General features: G+C 41.9%; 2 protein-coding genes across 5 annotated transcripts in view; one reads left to right on the top strand and one right to left on the bottom strand.

Moving 5' to 3' along the window:
• Positions 1–18,910, top strand: part of HDHD2 (haloacid dehalogenase like hydrolase domain containing 2) — a 48,286-nt gene extending 29,376 nt beyond the window's left edge. The window contains exons 5-7 of one of the 3 annotated variants that reach the window (XM_075840814.1): positions 7,459–7,675; positions 8,299–8,362; positions 18,725–18,910. In XM_075840814.1, the coding sequence (XP_075696929.1) occupies positions 7,459–7,675; positions 8,299–8,362; positions 18,725–18,792 (349 nt within the window). In that variant the 3' untranslated portion in view covers positions 18,793–18,910. The other 2 variants (XM_075840808.1, XM_075840816.1) reach the window with 2 other exon arrangements.
• KATNAL2 (katanin catalytic subunit A1 like 2) overlaps positions 10,882–22,502 on the bottom strand; it is a 29,908-nt gene continuing 18,287 nt past the window's right edge. For both annotated transcript variants that reach the window (XM_075840801.1, XM_075840796.1), the window contains 10 exons: positions 22,280–22,378; positions 21,181–21,258; positions 19,984–20,082; positions 19,814–19,877; positions 19,243–19,361; positions 18,869–18,960; positions 17,201–17,311; positions 15,615–15,777; positions 13,054–13,156; positions 10,882–11,195 (listed from right to left, as the gene is read on the bottom strand). In XM_075840801.1, the coding sequence (XP_075696916.1) occupies positions 11,056–11,195; positions 13,054–13,156; positions 15,615–15,777; positions 17,201–17,311; positions 18,869–18,960; positions 19,243–19,361; positions 19,814–19,877; positions 19,984–20,082; positions 21,181–21,258; positions 22,280–22,378 (1,068 nt within the window). In that variant the 3' untranslated portion in view covers positions 10,882–11,055. The remainder of the gene's footprint in view (positions 11,196–13,053; positions 13,157–15,614; positions 15,778–17,200; positions 17,312–18,868; positions 18,961–19,242; positions 19,362–19,813; positions 19,878–19,983; positions 20,083–21,180; positions 21,259–22,279; positions 22,379–22,502) is intronic.

The raw sequence follows: 22,502 nt of genomic DNA, 5'->3' as shown, positions 1-22,502 counted from the left end.
ATATCCGCATATCCATGGAAAAATCCCATTTACAAATTTCTACAAAACACCTGCAGGGTTAAAATGCTTACTACACCCCTAGGTAAATGCATTGAGGGGTGTAGTTTCCAAAATGGGGTCACTTCTGGGGGGTTTCCACTGTTTTGGGCCCACAGGCGCCCAGAAACCAATCCAGCAACATCTGCACTCCAAATGGCGCTCCTTCCCTTCTGAGCCCTGCCGTGTGCCCAAATAGCAGTTTATGACCACATCTGGGGTGTTGCCGTACTCGGGAGAAATTGCTTTACAAATGTTGGGTTCTTTTTTTCCTTTATTTGTTGAGAAAATGAAAAATGTTGTGCTAAAGCTACGTCTTATTGAAGAAAAAGGATTGTTTTTATTTTCATTGCCCAATTCTAATAAATGCTATGAAACATCTGTGGGGTCAAAATGCTCCCTACACCCCTAAATGAATTCCTCAAGAGGTGTAGTTTCCTAAATGGAGTCACTTTTTGGGTGTTTTCATTGTTTTGTCCCCTCAGGGGCTTTGCAAATGCGACATGGCCTCCGCAAACCATTCCTGCTAAATGTGATGTCCAAAAGCCAAATAGCGCTCTTTCCCTTCTAAGCCCTGCCGTGTGTCCAAACAGCTGTTTATTACCACATATGGGGACGGTTTTATTCGGGAGAAAATTGCTTTACAAATTTTGCGCTGCTTTTTTCTCCATCAGGCACTGTGGAAATTAGAACAAATTAGCTAAACCTACATTTTCTTTGAAAAAAAATTAGATTTTTATTTTCAGGGCCTACTTCCAATAATTTCTGCAAAAAACCTGTGGGGTCAAAACGCTCACTATACCCTTAGATAATTTCCTCAATGGGTGTAGTCTCCAAAATTGGGTCACTTGTGGGGGGTTTCCACTGTTTTGTCCCCAGGGGCTTTGTAAATGTGACATGGCCTCCGCAAACCATTCCTGCTAAATTTGAACTCCAAAATGTGGGGTATTGTTTTACTCGGGAGAAATTGCTTTACAAATTTTGCGGTGCTTTTTCTCCTTTAGTCCTTGTGGAAATTAGAAAAAAAATTGCTAAACCTACATTTTCTTTGAAAAAATGTAGATTTTAATTTTCACGGCTTAATTCCAATAATTTCTGTAAAAAGCTGTGCGGTCAAAATGCTCACTATACCCCTATATAATTTCCTTGAGGTGTGTAGTTTCCCAAATGGGGTCACTTTTGGGCAATTTTCACTGTTTTGGCACCGCAAGAGCCCTTCAAACCTGACATGGTGCCTAAAATATATTGTAATAAAAATAAGGCCCCAAAATCCTCTAGGTTCACCTTTGCTTCTGAGGCCGGTGCTTCATTCCAGTAGCACGCTACGGCCACATGTGGGATATTTCCTAAAACTGCAGAACCTGGGCAAAAAATATTGAGTTGCATTTCTCTGGTAAAATCTTCTGTATTATAAAAAAAAAATTTGATTAAAAATTTATTTCTGCAAAAAAATATGAAATTTGTAAATTTCCCCTCTACTTTGCTTTAATTCCTGTGAAATGTCTAAAGGGTTAAGACATTTTCTAAATGCTATTTTGAATACTTTGAGGGGTGAAGATTTTAAAATGGTGTGACTTTTTTGAGGTTTCTAATATATAAGGCCCTCAAAGCCACTGAACTGGTCCCTGTAAAAATAGCCTTTTGAAATTTTCTTGAAAATTTGAGAAATTGCTGCTAAAGTTCAAAGCCTTGTAACGTCCTAGAAAAATAAAAGGATGTTCAAAAAATGATACCAATCTAAACTTAGACATGTGGCGGATGTTAATTAGCAACAATATTGTGTGTTATAACTGCCTGTCTTACAAGCAGATACATTTAAATTAAGAAAAATGCTAATTTTTCGCTAAATTTTGGTGTTTTTCACAATTAAATACTGAAAATTTCGAGCAAATTTTGCCAGTAACAAAGTCCAATGTGTCACGAGAAAACTGCCTCAGAATCGCTTGGATAGGTAAAAGCATTCCGAAGTTATTACCACATAAAGTGAAACATGTCAGATTTGAAAAATGAGGCTCTGTCAGGAAGGTCAAAAGTGGCCAAAGAGGGAAGGGGTTAAAGGCTATGTAAACCTTTTTTTATTTTTTTAAATAAATAGATCAGTCAGTGTGGTTTGTGTAACTTTTTAATTAGTTTTTATTAAAAATTCGCTTTACTTTTGTAGATACAGCTGCTCTGTATTCTCTATACGCAACAGCTGTATCTTTCGCTATGACCTGAATCCGTAAGTCCAGCAGACCAGAAGGTTTCATTGTCAGCCGGTCCTGCGTGTCTCTGACACGCAGGATCTACCTGTTATCCATCACATCTAGGTTATGAACTTAGATGTGATGGATAACAGCTCGGTCATGTGTGTCAAAAATATGCAGGACCTGCTGTCACCGAACCCGTCAGTCCCGCAGACTAGATGGGAGCAGGATTTAGCGCTATATGCAGCTGCTGTGTATAGAGAATACAGAGCAGCTGTATCTCAACAAGTAAAACTAATTTTTAATAAAAACTAATTACAATGCAGAGGTGTAGCTAGGTTCTCCAGCACCCGAGGCAAAGATTCAGATTGCTCCCCCCACTTATTTCCCGACATCTCCTTCCCCCTCGCTATGTTTGCTTTCTCTACCAATCCATGAGGTATCATTTTTTATCATAATTTTTTTTAATGTAACTCTAGCATAAAACCATTTCTACATTTTACAAGCAATATAGTTCTATAAGGGAGTTACCATAACAATAAGTAAAAAAAAAAAAAAATTAGAGACCACACACAGCCCCCTTGTAGATAGCGCCACACACATCCCCCTTGTAGAAAGCGCCACACACAGCCCCCTTGTAGATAGCGGCAAACACATCCCCCTTGTAGAAAGCACCACACACAGCCCCCTTGTAGATAGCGCCACACACATCCCCCTTGTAGAAAGCGCCACACACAGCCCCCTTGTAGATAGCGCCACACACATCCCCCTTGTAGAAAGCGCCACCCACAGCCCCCTTGTAGATAGCGCCACACACATCCCCCTTGTAGAAAGCGCCACACACAGCCCCCTTGTAGAAAGCGCCACACACAGCCCCCTTGTAGATAGCGCCACACACAGCCCCCTTGTAGAAAGCGCCACACACAGCCCCCTTGTAGAAAGCGCCACACACAGCCCCCTTGTATAAAGCGCCACACACATCCCCCTTGTAGAAAGCGCCACACACAGCCCCCTTGTAGAAAGCGGCACACACAGCCCCCTTGTAAATAGCGCCACACACATCTCCCTTGTAGAAAGCGCCACACACATCCCCCTTGTAGATAGCGCCACACACAGCCCCCTTGTAGATAGCGCCACACACAGCCCCCTTGTAGAAAGCGCCACACACAGCCCCTCTCTTGTACATAACGCCACACAACCCACCGATTGTAAGCACTTGCGAGCAGGGTCCTAAATCCTCCTGTCTGAATTTGTACATTAACTTTGGCACTATGTAATGTCTGATATTGTCTGTTTATGTTCCCTCTAAATTGTAAAGTGCAGCGTAATATGTTGGCTCTATATATATATATATATATATATATATATATATAAAGATTATTATTATTATTACAGCCCCCCTGTACAAATTTACACAAAACACACTGACTGACCTGTTTATTTAAAAAAATTAAAATTAAAAAAAAATGCCCCACAAAGGTTTGCATAGCTTTATAACTTTGTATGAAACTCAATGCAGTGAGCTCCCCCTAGTGGTGGCTGCAGGCAAACACTATTACTGTGTGTGTGTCCAGGAAGCAGGAGAAAATTATTAAAGCTAAACAGTTTGGATTAACCCCTTAATGACCAGCCTATTTTAAACCTTAATGACTAAGCCATTTTTTATGTTTTTCCATCGTCGCCTTCCAAGAGCTATAGCCTTTTTATTTTTGCATCGACATAGCTGTATAAGGTCTTGTTTTTTGCGGGACAAGTTGTATTTTTTAATAGCACCATTTTGAGGTACATATTATTTATTGATTAACTTTTAACAACTTTTTTTTGGGGGGGAATAGAAAAAAAGCTGAAATTTCGCCACTCTTTTTCGCGTCTTAAATCTATGCCATTTACCGTGTGATATAAATAACACAATAACTTTATTCAGCGCTTTGTTACGATTGCAACGATACCAAATTTGTATAGTTTTTGTATGTTTTACTAGTTTTACACAGTGAAAACACTTTTTTTTCAAAATTATTTGTTTTTGTGTCTCCATGTTTGAAGAGCCGTAACGTTTTTATTTTTTTGCCGATGCGGTTGTATGAGGACTTTTTTTTTGCGGGACGACTTGTAGTTTTTATTGGTACCATTTTGGAGTAGATGCGACTTTTTGATCTCTTTTTATCACATTTTTTTTAAGTCAGGATTCACAGAAAACAGCAATTTTTCCATAGTTTTTTTATTACATTTTTTACGGCGTTCACCGTGCGGGTTAAATAATGTAATAGATTTATAGTCGGGGTCGTTACGGACGCGGCGATACCAAATATGTGTAACTTTTTTACTTTATTTAGTTTTTTTTAATAGTAAAGCATTTTGTAAGGGGAAAAGCTGGGTTTTTCATTTTCTTTCACATTTTTTTTAAATTAACTTTATTAAACTTTTTTTTTTTCTTTTTTTACTAGTCCCACTAGGGGACTTCACTTTTCAATTCTCCGATCGCTATTATAATACACTGCAATACTTCTGTATTGCAGTGTATTACTGCCTGTCCGTTTAAAACGGACAGGCATCTGCTAGGTCATGCCAGAGGCATGATCTAGCAGGCATTCATAACAGGCAGACCTGCGGGCCTTTATTAGGCCCCAGGCTGCCATAGAAGACACTGACACTCGGCGATCGTATCGCCGGGTGTCGGTGGGAGAGAGAGGGAGCTCCCTCCCTCTCTCCAAAACCACTCAGATGCGGTGCACGCTATTGTGCACCGCATCTGAGGGGTTAAACGGGTGAGATCGATACTTATATCGATCTCACACGGCAGAGCCGGGACGCTCCCAGCCCTCAGCTGCCTCTAGCAGGGAGATTTGACGCTCCCTGCTCTGTTTACGTTATCCTGATGCAGGGCCGTAAAAAGGCATATGCATCAGAATAAAGCCCATTAGTGGCTGCCGTTAAAAGGTGTATTGGCGGTCACTAATGAGTTAAACTCCAGAGTCTGTATCTCTTGGTGGTCAATAAAACTGCTGCATGTCTTACCTTTCTTTGCATGCAGTTATCACTAAGACAGCAGCTATAGTTATTCCTATTGAAACCCAAGCAGAAGTGAACAACATCCTCCCTCACTGAAGACACCAGTGAGCTATACTTCCCAGCATTCCTTATTTCACAATAGATTAAATCTATGTGAAAAACATGATGCTAGAACAGAATATACACAATTATGAATAAATGTATAAGAACACATGTGAATAACATATATTATCTGTATAAACCATGATTTTTTACACTTTGAAGCCACGAAGGATCTGTCATCCTGTAACGGCTCTTGATAATTTGTATGTAAATTGAAGTTTTGTGCACCGGTGTGTTCCCGGTCTTTTTACTACATATATATGTGCACACTACACGTGCAACTATTATATACTGACCTGACAAAGGGACCAGTCCGGTCTAGAAACGTGTCGTCTTCTCAATAAAAGATCTAGATCCTAATCACTTGACTCCGTTCCTGATCCTCTTCAGCCTGGCGCCGATACCCGTAATTACACTGCATTTTTTCTCTTCACCTTCAGATATCAGACGGCGACTTCTTGTATTTCATGCCAAAGTGGAGGAGGAAGTTGGAGTAATTTACAGCAAACATATTAAGGGTATGTGCACACACACTAATTACGTCCGTAATTTACGGACGTATTTCGGCCGCAAGTTCCGGACCGAACTCAGTGCAGGGAGCCGGGCTCCTAGCATCATAGTTATGTACGACGCTAGGAGTCCCTGCCTCGCTGCAGGACAACTGTCCCGTACTGTAATCATGTTTTCAGTACGGGACAGTAGTTCCACGGAGAGGCAGGGACTCCTAGCATCGTACATAAGTATGATGCTAGGAGCCCGGCTCCCTGCACTGTGTTCGGTCCACTACTTGCGGCCGCAATACGTCCGTAAATTACGGACGTAATTAGTGTGTGTGCACATACCCTAACAGTCGTATGCCTCAAATGTGGGGCAATTTTGACCTGTGGAACAGCCAGAAAATCAAATCTACGCCTGCTATGAGCCAGAAATTTGTTCCCTTACCACTTATTTTACTTAATAAATATGGCCTAAAATACAGTTTGTCTCCTTGGAGACCACACCCACTTTTCTAGTCCCCTTTAAAATGTGACGAGAGAGGTCGAAAATTTGTCGCACTTCACTTATACAACATATTTAACACTAAAACCTGGCCTAGTCTTGGTAGTAAATGTGGCCCATTAGGTAAAGGTGAATCTATGTCTAATTTATATGTATATTATGTTTCATCTGTCATTCTGTATCCTGCACTGACCCTCGCGTGGCACTACCACCCCCTCCCGGTATATAGAGAATTAGTAGCTATGGATATATGTGAATTTCTGAACGGAACTGAGCAGAGCGGCACATGGTTCTTATCACAACTGTATCACAAGATCTGGTCTGAGCTCGGATCATAAAGATCTGTGTGTACGGTGTTTGTAATTACGGACACGGCCATCTTATCAGTGCTTCTGCTTCATCCTGGAGTTAACCCTATACTCTACAGGCCAATGATCTGGCAAACGAGTGTTCATATGAACGCATCAGGGCAACGATCAGCCGATGAACAAGAAAACGGTCGTTCATCGGCTGATTTGCTCTTTTATGCAGAATTAAAAATCATCGTTGTCGGCAGCACATCTCCTTGTGTAATCAGAGAGATGCGCTGCCGACATGATGAAAATGTATGGGGACAAGCGGTCGTAGTAATGATCACTCGTCCCCATACATATCCAATCATTGCTCTGTGTGATAGGAGCAAACAAGCGCCGATCAACGAGCTGTATTGTTGATCGGCGCTCGTTTACATGGCCCATGTCTGGCCGTGTAGTTGTACCTTAACACTAGTGATCTCCAAACTACAAATTTGTCTGCTTTGGACAATCCCTTTTTTATAGAAGGGTCCCTAACAATAAGTCCCAATGCTAGGACCCCCAGTGATCGGCTATAATCGGTGTGGGCAACTGGCAGAAAGTGTTAAATTCCCCTGCAGCGCCACCACAGGGGGAATAAAGCATTACACGGATTCTTTTAAAATGACTGTGCAGTCTATGTAATGCATGGATGTCCTCCAGAGCAGAAGATGTTGTTTATAGCGCAACTTTCATTAAAAAGTGCAGTAGACCCCCGCCAGTAAAGTCTTGATTGCTTTAATATCTGTAGAAATTTGCAGCACCTTTTAACCTTCTCCGTCATTTATTTCCAGACTGGCGCTGGATGGCGCTCCCATCATAGCTATACACAAGGCCAGGTATTACAAAAAGAAAGACGGCTTAGCGCTGGGTCCTGGCCCATTTGTTACAGCCTTGGAATATGCAACAGGCACAAAAGCCACGGTGGTGGGAAAGCCTGAGAAGACTTTCTTTCTTGAAGCCCTAAGGAGTACAGACTGCTGCCCGGAGGAAGCTGTCATGATAGGGGATGTAAGTGGTATTACCGTATATATGATACAGTAATCCCCTGCTGAGTAACGTGCCTTGTATGAGATCCATCTGTCACCGATGTAGCAGACCTGAATTTGTCATTTAACTCTCACTTTTCTTCACTCTGATAACTTACTGGGTGAAGAAGTGTAGTAGATTGACCTGCAGTCCTATGTAAAACCACTGGTAATCCTACTGCTACATTTGTGTATACACGGTGTATTTTCTTATCAGAGTATTTGATGTGTAGCACTGCCCTCTTGTGGACACACCTGGTAATTACCTCTTTGCCAACATATATCCATACCATAGATCTGTATATTTTACACCAAGGGTGGGCAGAAATTTCCGTTTCGCAAGCTTTTGTCAAGACAGAGCCAAGTGATCTCAGATTCAGCGGCTTATTTCCAGATCCCTATGCAAGCTGAATGTATGACTGGTTTAAGATTTAGCATCTATACACTGGACCTACATCGGAGCGTGATGACACAACATACTGACTTGTACTGGTTTTGCAGCTTGGCTACTGGTGGGCCGAGAGTTGCATACTATGATTCTAGATATATTTTATAGCTTTGCTTTATTCATGTTCATATATTTGGATTGTTTTTCTTTTCCTACAGGACTGCAGGGATGATATTGGGGGCGCACAAGACACTGGCATGTTGGGGATACTAGTAAAAACTGGTACGTATTATTGACTGCTTTTTAGGTCTGCTCCATGGCGACACATCTATGATGTGACTCCAGATTAGCTGTATGAAATCCACCTCATCCCCCATTCTTTACACTGCAGCCGTTTGTTATGATTTTTGCCAGCTGAAGCCCAGCAGGAAGTTCTCCTATAGGGAGCTGATTTCCATTACAGCAAGAACAGTGATTATAAACTACACTTACAGGGAAGGGGGTTTATAATTTTTTTATTTTTTTTACTGAGCAGCAGATTTTTACTAGGACCACTGCATAATGACAGACGCCTTTAGACAGCGTGACACCACTAGAGCTCCAACCTTCTGTGCCGATCCAGCAGTCTCTCATACTATATTGAAAAAGGGTTGGTGGAACGTATTTACATCAGTCCTTCGCTTCTTTATAACTTATCCACCAGGGGGAGCTGCCCTATTTACTTCATCCTTCCAGATAATGAACCTGTGTAGAACAGAAGTCGTTTGAAGTCCTCTATTTATGTAAAGCAGTGGTCTCCAACCTGCTGGAAGTTGACGTTTGGCAACATTTGGGGTGACACAGGTTGGGGACTCCATGTGGAGTAATTTCAACATTGTGTGTCTTCTATCCTTGATGGACATGTGTCTTTTTTCCAACCGCACTATCTATGTAACTATCTTAAACAGGGAAGTACAGGGCAGGCGATGAGGCCAAAATCAACCCCGCGCCTCATTTGACCTGTGACAGTTTTCCTCAGGCTGTGGATCACATACTGAAGAATCTGCTGTGAGGATGTGATCGGCGTCTTCTAGAAACAACAAATTCAGCACAGAGACATGACTTCCTTTCAATAGATTTTTTTGTTTCTGTTTTTTTTTAATTGTCATAAATGTGAAATAAATCAATAAAAATGCAAAATGGGAGAGGCTGTTTGACAAGTGAACACTACACAGCACAAAGCATAGTGATTTAGGGGGAGGACAACGCCTGGAAAAACAGGAGCACTGTGCGGAGGAAGCGCCATAGAGAGAATCCCTGTGTCACGTACTGCGCCCTCAATGCCGTGCAGTGGGGCAAATGTATCAAAACTGGCGCAAAGGAAAAGCAGAGAAGTCGCGCTTTTGTAAATAAAAGAAGCGATCCGATTTGTTGCTTTGGGCAACTTCTCCACTCTTTCTGTGAAACCGTTATGATAAATCACATCTTAGTTCATCAACTTAGATGTGTTCAATATTAGACATGCAGGTCCCGCTCTCGGCTGAGCTGTCGGTTCAGCGGAGCTGACAGGATCGGCTGAGAGAAAATGATTGAACATTATGTATACAGGATACGTAGAGGCTGTATAGTAAAAAGTAAAACATTTTTTTTTTAATGCTTAGGCTATGTTCACACCTGCGTTGGAGCTTTCCATTGTAAAACAATGGGAAAACAAGGAGTAGAACAAGGGAAAACAAGGAGAGGGTTACGTTGCACAATGGATACCACCGGAGGCTGACGGAACCCATTGACTTTAATGGATTCCGTCAGGGTGTCCGTGGTTTTACCGACATGATGCGCTATTGTTTTTAGTAATCGGCCAGATCTGCGACTGAGGCCCCAACGCAGATGTTTACAGGGCCTTAGAATAAAAAAACAAAACATTGATTTAATAGTAGGGTCTAGTAGATTTCATAGATCAGCCCGGTTTGTAGTAGACCAGTCCGGGACTGATCTGCTTCCTGGTTTTTAACTCAGCCGGCTACAATTGTACAATAAAGTATCACATAACTTTTGACTTGTCTTTTGAAGATTTGTGGGATCCAAGGACTAAGGCCTCCAACGATTGCTGGAACAATGAGACAGAAACGCTCAACTGAGCACCGTGCCCCTTTGGAACTGATCCACTTTTTTAGGCTTAGATGAGGTGGGGTTAGCGATGTAGGGGCCATAGACATACACTCCCAGGAGAGCCCAAAAGAAATATGCTCAGAGATGAAAGAACACAGTGCTCGGCTGAGCGCTTCTTCCCCTGAATTTCAACGATTGGTGGGGTTTCGGCACACAGACCCCCGCAGATCAAAACTTCTGCCTTGTCACTATGACATTTCAGACGTTTTTGGAAATGGCTGGTACCCTCTAAAGCAGTTTTCACGCAATGGATTTATATTGCATATAGACTAAAAGTGCTTTCAGCTGTTTCCATATCTACAATTTACATGAATAGAGCTTGACCCTGTAGGTAGCTGCTTCTCTCGTCTGTATTAGACCCTCCAATCTAGGGATTGTGGGGGTCCCAGTGGCCCACAACCCCCATTAATTAGACTTTTATGGCTTATTTACCATAAGTGTATGGTGATGATAGATGCAGAGGTTGTTGGCCCCAACCACAGATCTTCTTAAACAAAAGATGCCTCTGAATTGCTTTTGGGTGCTCCCTTGTCAGTACAGCCACATAACAGTCCCTCTCATCTACCACCAAGTCCCGGCATTTATCAGCAGTGGCATCAGGAGAACAAATCTGCTGCCAACCACTTTCCTGCTCGTAGATCCAATCCTGATGCAACAGGAAAATAATCACATTTTATTTTTTTACAAATAGTTCATACAGTGCAAAGTGTGCCATAGTAAGAAGCCTCGTGCCTCACGTGCATGTCACGGAGCTGGTCAGACTGAGGGCAGTGTGTTCCCTGTGTGGTGCAGGAGCAGTGGTTATGGTGTCCGCCAGCTTCTCCGTCTCACACAGACTCAAACTCTTTCTGCCAGGCGCTATATTTCCCAGCCAGATTTTTGGCGGAGGGCTTTGTGTGCGCTAAAACTTCCTGAAAATCAGATGTGGTCACCGTGTCCAGACGGATGATGGGCAGGTCCTGGCTCCCTGAAAGAAGTAATGCCAGGCTTACACATGTATTTGTTTTTGGACACACTGAGCAACAAGGGTGTAGCGAAGGGGGGAGATGGAGGTGCAAAAGTTGCAGTCACTCATGTGGCATAGGCAATATGGCCCACAACAAGACCGCAGTACTATAAATGGAAGATATCTGGGGGGGGGGGGACCCTATCCTCCAAGTTTCACCACTGCTAGGTTGTGACCACCATCTAGTATAAGAGAAGAGTTGGATATTGCACATGTGTATTCACCCTATTTAGTGTCTGGCCGCCATTTTAGTTTCTATTCCTCATGGCTTTGAGTTTTCAATTTAGAGGTGTAACTTGATCTCATTGAATGGGTCATTACTACCCGGAAGACCAGCAGCGGGTAAAGTAGAGGGCTGCAAAGGCTTTAAAGAGGCTCTGTCACCACATTATAAGTGCCCAATCTCCTACAATAATGTGATTGGCGCTGTAATGTAGATCACTGCAGTGGTTTTTATTTCGAAAAACTATCAATTTTGACGGAGTTATGACCTATTGAAGATTTATGCTAATGTATTTCTTAATAGTCAACTGGGCGTGTTTTTACTTTTTGACCAAGTGGGCGTTGTAAAGAAGTGTATGACACTGACCAATCAGCGTCATACACTTCTCTCCATTCATGTACTCACACACAGCGTGATCTCGCGAGATCACACTTGCTGTCACTTACTCACACATTAACGTTACTGAAGTGTCTTGAAAGTGAATAGACATCACCTCCAGCCAGGACGCGATATCTATTCACAATCTCAACACTTCGGTAACGTTTGTGTGGGACTTAAAGACAGGAAGTGTGATCTCGTGAGATCACGCTGTAAATGACAGGACAGCGTGATCTCGATGTGCTCTGCTGTAAGTCCCACACAAACGTTACCAAAGTGTCGGGATTGTGAATAGACATTGCGTCCCGGCTGGAAGCAATGTCTATTCACTGTCAGGACACTTCAGTAACGTTAATGCGTGATTAAGTGACAGCATGCATGATCTCGCGAGATCACGGTGTGTGTGTGTGTGAGCTCATGAATGGAGAGAAGTGTATGACGCTGATGTGGTGACAGAACCTCTTTAAGAGCGTGAGTATAGTTCAAAATATGTTAATATTCCTACATCCAGCACAGTAAGGCTATATTCACATGGCCGTTTTGAGAATATTGAGGTTCTATGGGTGTATTCACATGGCAGTTTTTTTTAACTGCGCGTGATCACGGCCCTTCAAAAAAAATAGAGCATGTTCTATTTGTAGCCGTTTTCACAGCCCTACGGTTCCCATAGAAGTCAATGGATCCATTTTTTATAAACCAATCCATGTGACAGCTGATTAAAAACTGATCAGTCACAAGGGAACTCCATTGTACTCGCATCCCTAGGACAAAACTGTTCCCTTCCTCACCATTCGACACTTTTGCAATGACGTTATCGCGCTGCCTGGGTCGCTCCGCTGGAGCAGGTCTGGTCAGAAGAGACCAGGCCTGCATCACTGGAAAAGAGGAGGCAGCGGGAATGGATAAAGGGTAGTGGTGCTATTTACAGTGGGCACTATCCATGAGGGTACCATCTACAGGGGCGTTGTGGCACTATCTACTTGGGCACTGTGGTATTTTCAGGGGGTTGGGACAAAAAAAAAATACCCTGATGAGCGGGAAATGGATGAACATTTGGAGACACACCGATGGCCATGAAAAGATCTGTTTTAAACTACGGTTTTTGTTTTTCTTTACGGTCGTGTGAACATGGCCTAAAAGGGCTTTCTGAAATTCACCTGGATCTGGGAAAGCCTCTAAGTCATTTTATCAATGATACCCCCTCCCCCTCTTCCTTACCTTGTTGGTGATTTTCTAGCGCGTGGAACACTTTCCTCACCGGCCTCATGGCAGCTTCTTTACACACCAGTTTAATATCTGATCCGGAGTAACCTACAGTCTCCTACACAGGACAGAAGAGTAAAGTAATAATCCCCTGCTCTTCACTGTGCACATTACTGAAGCTGCTGGATTGCTGCAGTAATGTGCCTAGATGAGCCAGAAAACTGTCCCATGTACAGTGGATTTTCTACAGGGGTTGTCCAGTCTTGTAAATAAAGTCTATTGACAGTTCTGCACCTTTTTAGTATACTTTGTGGATCAATTCTTCATCATTTTTAAGATTTTGTGCTTGCTGTCAGTGAATGTTTGCATCCAGGGGCTAAAAATGCATCCTGATCATGTCCAACTGACACAGCTGCACGGCTCGTTATCACTCATAGCTCTGATCCATTGCACTTGTGTGACTTGGACATGATCAGGACAGGTTTTCCGTTTTGGGATTTAAACAAGAACGCATAACATTCACTGAAAGCAAGTAGAGATCTAAAAAAACAGAATATTCGCAAGTTTCATTATAAAAGGATTCATCTTTGATTGACATAAAATTGGCTTAATAATCTCTGCATATGTAAATAGTCCGTGATCAGATCCCACTTTTGCCCGACGTATTTCTGACTTTTTTTTAGTTTACAGCTGGATAAATGTTGAATAACGTAAATACTTTGCTTTTCTTATCTTGTGCTGCTTTTTAATTATATGATGTTTTATTCTCTGTTCAGACAGAAAGCAAACATTTAGAAATCTGCTAGTTTTCTGTGCCCAGACAGCAGTGCATTGTGGGAGCTCAGCTGTTAGGTCACATGTCACATACAGATACCAAGAAGGAACCCTCCAAATACTTTTTTTCATCAAAAGTGGAGTTTCTTATTTAAAACAAAAATATTTTTTTGGGTTAGAATTCTTCATTAGGACTACAGTCCTGGCCAAAAGTTTTGAGACCGACACAAATTTTGATTTTCACAAAGTTTTCTGCTTCAGTTTTTATAGTGACAATTTGCATTAACGCTAGACTATGAAGAGTGATCAGATGAATTTAAATTAATTGCAAAGTCATTCCTTGCCCTGAAAATAACTTGATCACAAAAACTCCATTTCCACTGCATTTCAGCCCTGCCACAAATGACTTGCTGACATCATGTCCATGATGTTCTCATTATCTCAGGTGAAAGTGTGAACGAGGACAAGGCAGCGGATATCACTCCACCATGCTGATTGAATTATAAGAGCAGACTGGTGGCTTTAAAAGGGAGATGTGATTGAAATCATTGTCTTCTTCTGTTAACCATGGTTACCTCCAAGGAAACACATGCAGTCATCATTGCTTTGCATCAAAAGGGCTTTACAGGTAAGGACATTGCTGCTTGTAAGATTGCCCCTAAATCAACCATTCATCGGATCATCAAGAACTTCAAGGGAAGAGGTTCAATTGCTGTGAAGGCTTCAGGGTGCCCAAGAAAGTCCAGCAAGTGCCAGGACCGTCTCCTGAAGAGGATTCAGCTACAGGATCAGTTCAACACCAGTGCAGAGCTTACCCAGTAATGGCAGCACGCAGGTGTCAGTGCATCTGCACGCACAGCGAGGTGAAGGCTTTTGGAGGCTGGCCTGGTGTCAAGAAGGGCAGCAAAGAAGCCACTTCTCCAAGGAACACATCAAGGACAGACTGACATTCTGCAGGAAGTACAGGGATTGGACTGCAGAGGACTGGGGTAAAGTTATTTTCTCTGATGAAGCCCCCTTCAGACTGGGACATCTGGAAGAATGATTGTTCGGAGAAGAAAAGGTGAGCGCTACCATGAGTCCTGTGTCATGCCAGCAGTAAAGCATCCGGACACCATTTATGTGTGGGGTTGCTTTTCATCCAAGGGAGGGGGCTCACTCACCATTTTGCCTAAGAACACTTCCATGAATATAGAATGGGATCAAAACATCCCCCAAGAGCGACTTCTCCCCACCGTCCAGGAGCAATTTGGTGATGATCAATGCTTTTTCCAGCATGATGGAGAACCATGTCACAAGGAAAAAGTGATCACTAAGTGGCTCGGTGAATAAAACATTGACATTTCGGGTCCATGGCCAGGAAACTCCCCAGATCTCAATCACAATGAGAATCTGTGGTCAATCCTCAAAAAGCGGCAGGACAAACCAAAACACCTAAATTGTGATAAACTCCGAGAACTGATGTGACAAGAATGGGCTACCATCAGACCGGATCTGGCCCAGAAGCGGATATTCCGCACGTCGGGGAATTGCAGAAGTCTTGGAAAAGAAAAGGTCAACCCTGTAAGCATTGAGTCTTTGCATAAACTTGATGTATTTGTCGATAAAAGTTTAAAAACTTATGAAATACTTATAATTGTACTTCAGTAACCATAGAAACCTCAAGATCTAAAAACACAAGCAGCAAACTTTGTGAAAACTAAAATTTGTGTCAGTCTCAAAACTTTTGGCCAGGACTGTACAGTCCTTTTAAATGATCTCTAGTTCTACTAAATCTACAGGAGTCAAAGATATATATTTACCTCTCCCAGTGTGCTGTATTCCAACTCCGTTCTCAGTTCCACTCCTCCGCTATTACTCACTGGTGGCAGCCAGTGCTGGATCATGGACTCTCGTGCTTCTTTACTGGGTAATTCCACCAGGATCCTCTTTTCCAGCCGCCTTAACATGGCACAATCCAGCTCCCTAACAAAAAGATCTGGTTACTGGCATGTGCATGACAACACAACAATACTATTTTAATGGTGTGGCGTATCAACAAGACCATTATTCCTCACAGGTAAAGTGGAAACTGATTTCTCATCACTATGATATTCTATGCAGAAGGTGCATACATTTCCAGGAGGAATAACAGAGGAACGGTACAACGTAGAGTTCTAAGAAAAAAGATGCTTCAAAATTTGTTAAATAATGGGCAAGACAATTATTTACTAAAACAGACATGTCAGAAGAGGTGACCGGTTCTCTTTAATAACCCTTTTACATACTCCTTATTAGGACATATGATGGTAATAGAGAGCGGGCTTCTCACTTGGGTCTCCTGTTGATTAACCAGTGAGAGAGCTGCTAAAAAGAATGTCTCTTGTTCTACTGGACCTGACATCGTGTATGACAAGACTGCCCATCGACTATGATGAGTTTCTAGAAGTAATGGTACTCCTAGGATACTATTCTATATTTCATATTGACGTATTAATCAGATTTTTAAATACAAAATCCTTGTATAGAGCGAGCATTTAAGGTATTGTTCTTAAAGGGGTTGTCTGGTTTGGACAACCCTTACCTATCGGATAGGTAACCTGACGATGTGCTTAAGGCAAGGGTCCGTTGCTGGAAACTTCTATGATCAGCTGTTATGATGGGGGTAGTAGTTGGCAGTCAACAGGGCGTCCATATAATGCATGGAGCAAAGTCCTACAAGGGCGGTTGGGGGTTCCCACTATTACATCCATATGCTCTATTAGGGCACATAAAATGGGGTTGCCTAGTTCCCTTCAATTCCATGACAAATCATGGGGTCTCAAAGTAAACTTATACTTTTTATAGCACTGGTCCTCCTAGCTAACAGCCTGTAAAGTTCTAACAAGAAGGAACTGAACAATAGTTTGTGTTTAGAAATGACATTGATGTAAAACCCTTGTGATGTTGTCGTCCCCCCTCGCTGCTGCTTATAGGAAGTATATTTGTCACATAAGATTATATAGAGATGATCAGGGTGGTACAGCAGATGAGAACCCCTCCCCCGCTGGCAGTAGAAGATCAGATCTCACTTATGTACATAGCTATAAATCAGATTACAATGCCCGCCGCCCTCGGCCACATTTAGCCTGTACTTCTGCAGCTTTAAGTACTTTACACTTGGAAGTTAAGACCCTTCACAGCTAAACCGTAGTAAATAACTTGGCTGTAAAGTCAGAGGAGGCTCTGTAAATACTGGCATATGGCCGTCCCGAGGTTATTAAAGATTATTTTTTATTCTGAGAAATAAACATTAGAGGGAAGAGCTCACAATTAATCTTTAAAGGTTTTAAGCAAAACTAAGGCCCTTTCTGCTGATCTGAGAAGCTGCGGATCTGCGGTCACACAGCTCCATGTCTTCATATCTTACCAAGGGAGATTGGAAGCGGCGAGAACGAATACCAGGTCATCCGATCGGGACAAGCCGTCCATCTGAACCAACAATTCTGTTTTCATCCTGCGACTTCCCTCGTGCTCGCCTCTGTCGTGAATGAACGTGATGATGGAAGACGTCAAATATTTTATAAAAGTATAGCACAAATGGTTCCAGTGTCTAGTTCTATATATCAAAGCTCCCCGCGTCCTATAGATTTCAGTATCTATGGCGCCTACCTGACAGAACCCAAACATCTGCATGTTAGAAGAAACATAAATCAGCGGCAACAGGTCTATGAGGCAGCTGCTCATCCCTTCCTGCTCTATTGAAACAACTTTTTTTTTCCCAAGCGGAATATATGCCAGATACTCAGCTGGAAACGATATGATGTCTATGGCTACCTTAAAAGGTGTATCTGGGTTTTAGGGATTTTTTTTCAGCCTAGCCCTCTTACTCCCATATGTCTTAAAAAATATGCCCTCCTTACGGCACCTGCTGACATGAGCGCCACTGCATGTTAACATCGCTCAAGCCCATACCCCAGTTCTCTGGATCAGTGGGGCCCCATTCTGGTCCCCACTAAAAAGTTATAGTTACAAGCACTGACTTGCAAACGACCATAAATGTGACTGCAACATGCAAGAATTCTATTTGACTTTTTCCATTTCTTTTATTTGGGGCCTGTACGGGTTTCCTAATATCCAGATACCACAAATCTAGCACTGAAGTGGTCATTGACCTAACTGAGCCCCACAGCCGGAGTATTTCTGCAAATACAACCTATTCATCGTATAATAAAAAGTTATACAATTTTCCAATATACTTTCTGTATAAAATACTTGGTTTTCAAGATCTCTGTTTGCTGTCATTCAATGGGAACCTATTTACAATATACTATGATAACTGTACTGTAACGAGCTGTGCACCTGTGTGTCCATCACATGACTGTGACAGATTTGTATTCCTTGGCAGTAAACAATGAATGTTCCCATTGGATGACAGGAATCAGATCTTGAAAACCATAAGTAATCAATACAGAAAGTATATCGGAAAATTGTATATCTTTTCCTGATACAAAGAACAACATGTATTTATTGAAACCGGAATATAAAAAAACATTCTGACATGCGGTTTTACTGAAAATTATACGGTTTTCAAATTGATGGTTAACGGCCGCACGGTTTTGTGGGTAAACAGAAGATTAACACGCATGGCGGTGCCGTTTTTGGCCGCCACAATGCATGGCCTTGCCCCTGCAGCACGCCTAAGTCATCATGGAGCGCTATCCTGAACTGTGTGGATTTTTTTCTAAATCCTGTTCACTACAATATAACATTTGTCTACGGTCGTATAATAAATGCGTCAAAACCAGCACATGTGATCAGAGCCTTAAAGGACTAAACATTTTAGCATCTTATGGCAAATCACTAGAATAGGCTATATTTTGATTGGTTGGGGTCCAACCCCTGCCAATCCTGAAAACAAAGGACCAAAGTAACTCAGTCATTGTTCCTGCAGAGCGGTGCTCCCGTCCAACCGCTGTCAAGAGAACACAGCTCCATTCAAGTGAAGATTCAGAGGATTAGTGTGGCGATGTTGAAGAAGTGATTGCATATCCAAGAGATGCCATCATTCCTATGGTGGGAAAAAGATTCTACATACCCTGGTCCTGCTCCTCTCTGACTCATCACAGATTCAAGTTCATCGAGGAAAATAGTGGAAGGAGCATGGTATCGGGCAAGCTCAAATAAAACCTGAAATAAAAAAACCTGAATTATAGTAAATACTATTAATGTAGCTAATGTCCTAGATGACAAGTTAATTGAAGTATATAGACAATGGCGCACATTTACGAAGACTAGAGTATTTTCTGCCAAATTGATACATTTTATTTTTCGGCATTTTTATCTTCGCTATTGGGCCCCTTCTCTATCGTGTATGCCTCTGCCGCAGTAATATATACTTATTTATTAGCATATATTTAGAGGAACATTTACAGAGTGCGCCAATGATAATGGGGTCAGCAATATTCCTACCCGCACAAGTTTCTCCGAATCCCCTCTCCACTTGCTGACAATTGTAGAGGCAGAAATATTGAAAAATGTGGTGTTACATTCTGTGGCCACGGCTTTAGCCAGCAACGTCTTTCCAGTGCCTAGAACACAACATATAAAACATGACAAAAAAAATGATATTGCACATGTCATCAAATTTAATAATGCAAAACTATTATCTATAATTCAAGATAAAATTCCAGCATAGGTTATTCCAATGTCAAATAACCTTTAGGGGCAAAATCATATTATAAGACAACAGGGTTGGATGTGGGGGAAGGGGTCAGCTTATTATTTTTTCCTAAAAGGCCAGGTACCCACAGGGTCTGCTGCCCCTAAATTAGAAATGTCTTTGGGCAGCTCCAGTCAATCTACTGTCTGTAAGGAGCCATAAACCGACAGATCCCACCAAAGTATGGTCTATGGAAAAACCAGACAGCTTTGTCCGAACTCTCAGACTCGCTCCATGCAGTTATATTTTGCGTTTATGGATAGCCGGCTATTCTCAATGTTCCCTCTAGGGGCGCTGTAAGGTGTTCAACTTATACTTTACCCGGCGGGCCGTACAACAAGAGCCCCTTCCAAGGAGACAGAATTCCAGTGAAGAGCTGTGGGTACTACAAACGAGAACAAAAAAATAAAATGAAACACCACGTGAACATCTTAACTAAATGATATTGTAATTGCTTTGAACCAATAAAGGGAATCATGTCATTGTCTCACCCTGATAGGATACACCACTGCCTCCTTCACTAACCGCTTTGCTGCGTCAAGCCCAATGATGTCATCCCACCTTACATTGGGGTTCTGAAGGTAAATGTCCTAAAAAGAAAAAAACAAAACAGATTTCATACCTTCCAACTTTCAAGTATCCCAGAGGGGGACAACCGATTCGGAGCGCATAGTGCAGCATTTTTTTTTTCCTTTTAAGCCACGCCTCTAATCCCGGCCATACACACCCGTTTAAGAGAAAAAAAAACAGTATGTAACACTAATGGGCCTTTTTAGACGGGGCGACGATCATCTGAACAATCGTTCACGCGAATGTTCGTTCCCAATCATTGCCCACTGTAAACATGCCCGCCAATCAAATGACAAACGAGAAAACGCTTGATGTTGATCACATCTCTTATGTGGGAATAAAATATATTTTGTATCTGCAGGCCAACATGTAAACAGGTGAATGGCTGCCAACAATAATACAAAGTCTATGAGAAGTGGTTTGTATGAACAATCGTTCGTATGAACCCCCCTATCTATCAATGCCCCGTCAAAATGAAAGTAACGAGCGCCGATCCACTTTCTATTTTGTAGATCAGCGCTCATTACAGGCAGTTTATCTGCCGGTGTAATAGGACCCTGACAGTACGTAACTTCTATGAATTCAGAAACGGTTGTGGAATTGGAGTTAGGCCCTAACAAGGCTAAACTCATGGGTGCAACACCCCATCCCCAGGAAGAGTAATGTCCAGAGGTGTAGCTTCTGGGCCCCAATGCAAGATTTATCACAGGGCCCCCCCACCTACCATGTGCTATTTATAATACTGGTCGATGGACCTCCTCAGGCACATGGGCTAGGTGTGACTTCTACCTCTAAACCACCTATGGAGCCCCTGGTGCTTCCTCAAGGGAGCGGACACATATATCCTTAGGGAGAAGTAATCATGAGCATGTGTAGCAGGCTATTTCCCTGTCACTGAATAGAGCAATGTTCCAGTTTAAAGGTACCTGCCCTGATTCAGCTGATGACATATAGGATGACACAAGCCTGAATAATTCCACAGATTTGCGATTTCACTTTTATATATGAATGTCTGTTGGATGAGCTTATTATATTCCGTATCTACACTATATACATTATATCAAAACATATACACTAGTATCTTCTACTATAAGAACAGGGATAAAGTATAATCTCACCCGACTTATCACCGCAGCCAGTTCTCTCATCTCACTGTTGGTACCAAGAAAAGCGCTGACTGGCTTGAGTAATCTTTCCTGGGAAACAAAGAGTTACTAGCAATAATTCATCTGAATTTTTTAATTAAAATAATAATAACAATAATAATTAAAGGGGCATTATAGTTTGCGCAAACAAATGTTATTCTCTGTATAATGAAGTTATAAAAATTTTCAATACACTCAATTCCTCACCGGTTTTATAATCTCTGCTTGCTGTCATTCAATGAAGACCATCATTGTTTACTTCCAGTGGATAAAAGCCTGTCCTGTTCATGTGATGATCACACAGGTGTAGGACTGGTTACAGTTACAGTATGTGTATCAGAGATGTATCTTGTAACAAAGCCGTGCACCTGCGTATCCATCACATGACCATGGACAGATATATTACCACTGGAAGTAAACAAGGAAGGTTTCTATTTAATGACAGAAAGCAGAGTTCTTAAAAACCATCAGGAATCGAGAAAGAAAATATATTGGAAAATTGTATAACTTCATTATACAAAGAATAACATTTATTTGTGAAAACCGGACAACACCATCAATCATCAATAAATATAATTAAAGGGTTATTTCCATCAGATAAAGTGATGTCATATTGCTAGGATATGCCATCACTTTCTGATCTGTGGGGGTCAAAGTTTCGGTTTCTGGGTGCGCTGTAGTTTCCTGAACAGTGGGTGGCCGGAAGCGCCGCTATGCAGGGAGAAAACTGTAAAAGAACTGCAACCCCCTTATTCTGAGGATTGGTGGGGGTCCCGGCAATCAGAAAGTGATGGCGTATCTAAGCCATAGTACTTGCTATGAAAGGTCTTGGAAATAAGACTGCGAGCCCCATGTGCAAGAGGTCATTGAACTCTATGGGGAGCGGAGTGAACACACATACACTGGACATCCAGGGGGCTTTTATGGACCACCATAAGAAAAGTCTATAAATGACACATTACAGAAAGGATGTCCAGAGCACAAGTCCCATATAATATAATATATATAATCCATAATCTGATGATATAAAACTGTTTTACTACTTCTTCCTCGAATAGACCATCGTCCTTACTGAAGGGTCAGGATTGTAGTTGAGAGTATTCATAGCAATTTCATTGGACGCTCCCTTTATTGCATCTTGGATCATTCCACGAAAGTCAATTATCTGGCCCTGTGCAAATAAACAAAAACCTCTAAAAGAAAAACAGTAAAAAAAAAACGAATTGTTTCATCTCTATCTATTTAGAGGCTTTTTCAATGGGTAGAATCATTGTATGAATAAAAGTTTTGTGACC

The sequence above is a fragment of the Rhinoderma darwinii genome, chromosome 1 (assembly GCF_050947455.1).
Source record: "Rhinoderma darwinii isolate aRhiDar2 chromosome 1, aRhiDar2.hap1, whole genome shotgun sequence".
NCBI classification, from domain to species: Eukaryota; Metazoa; Chordata; class Amphibia; order Anura; family Rhinodermatidae; genus Rhinoderma; species Rhinoderma darwinii.
This window is presented reverse-complemented; position numbering and strand designations above follow the sequence as displayed.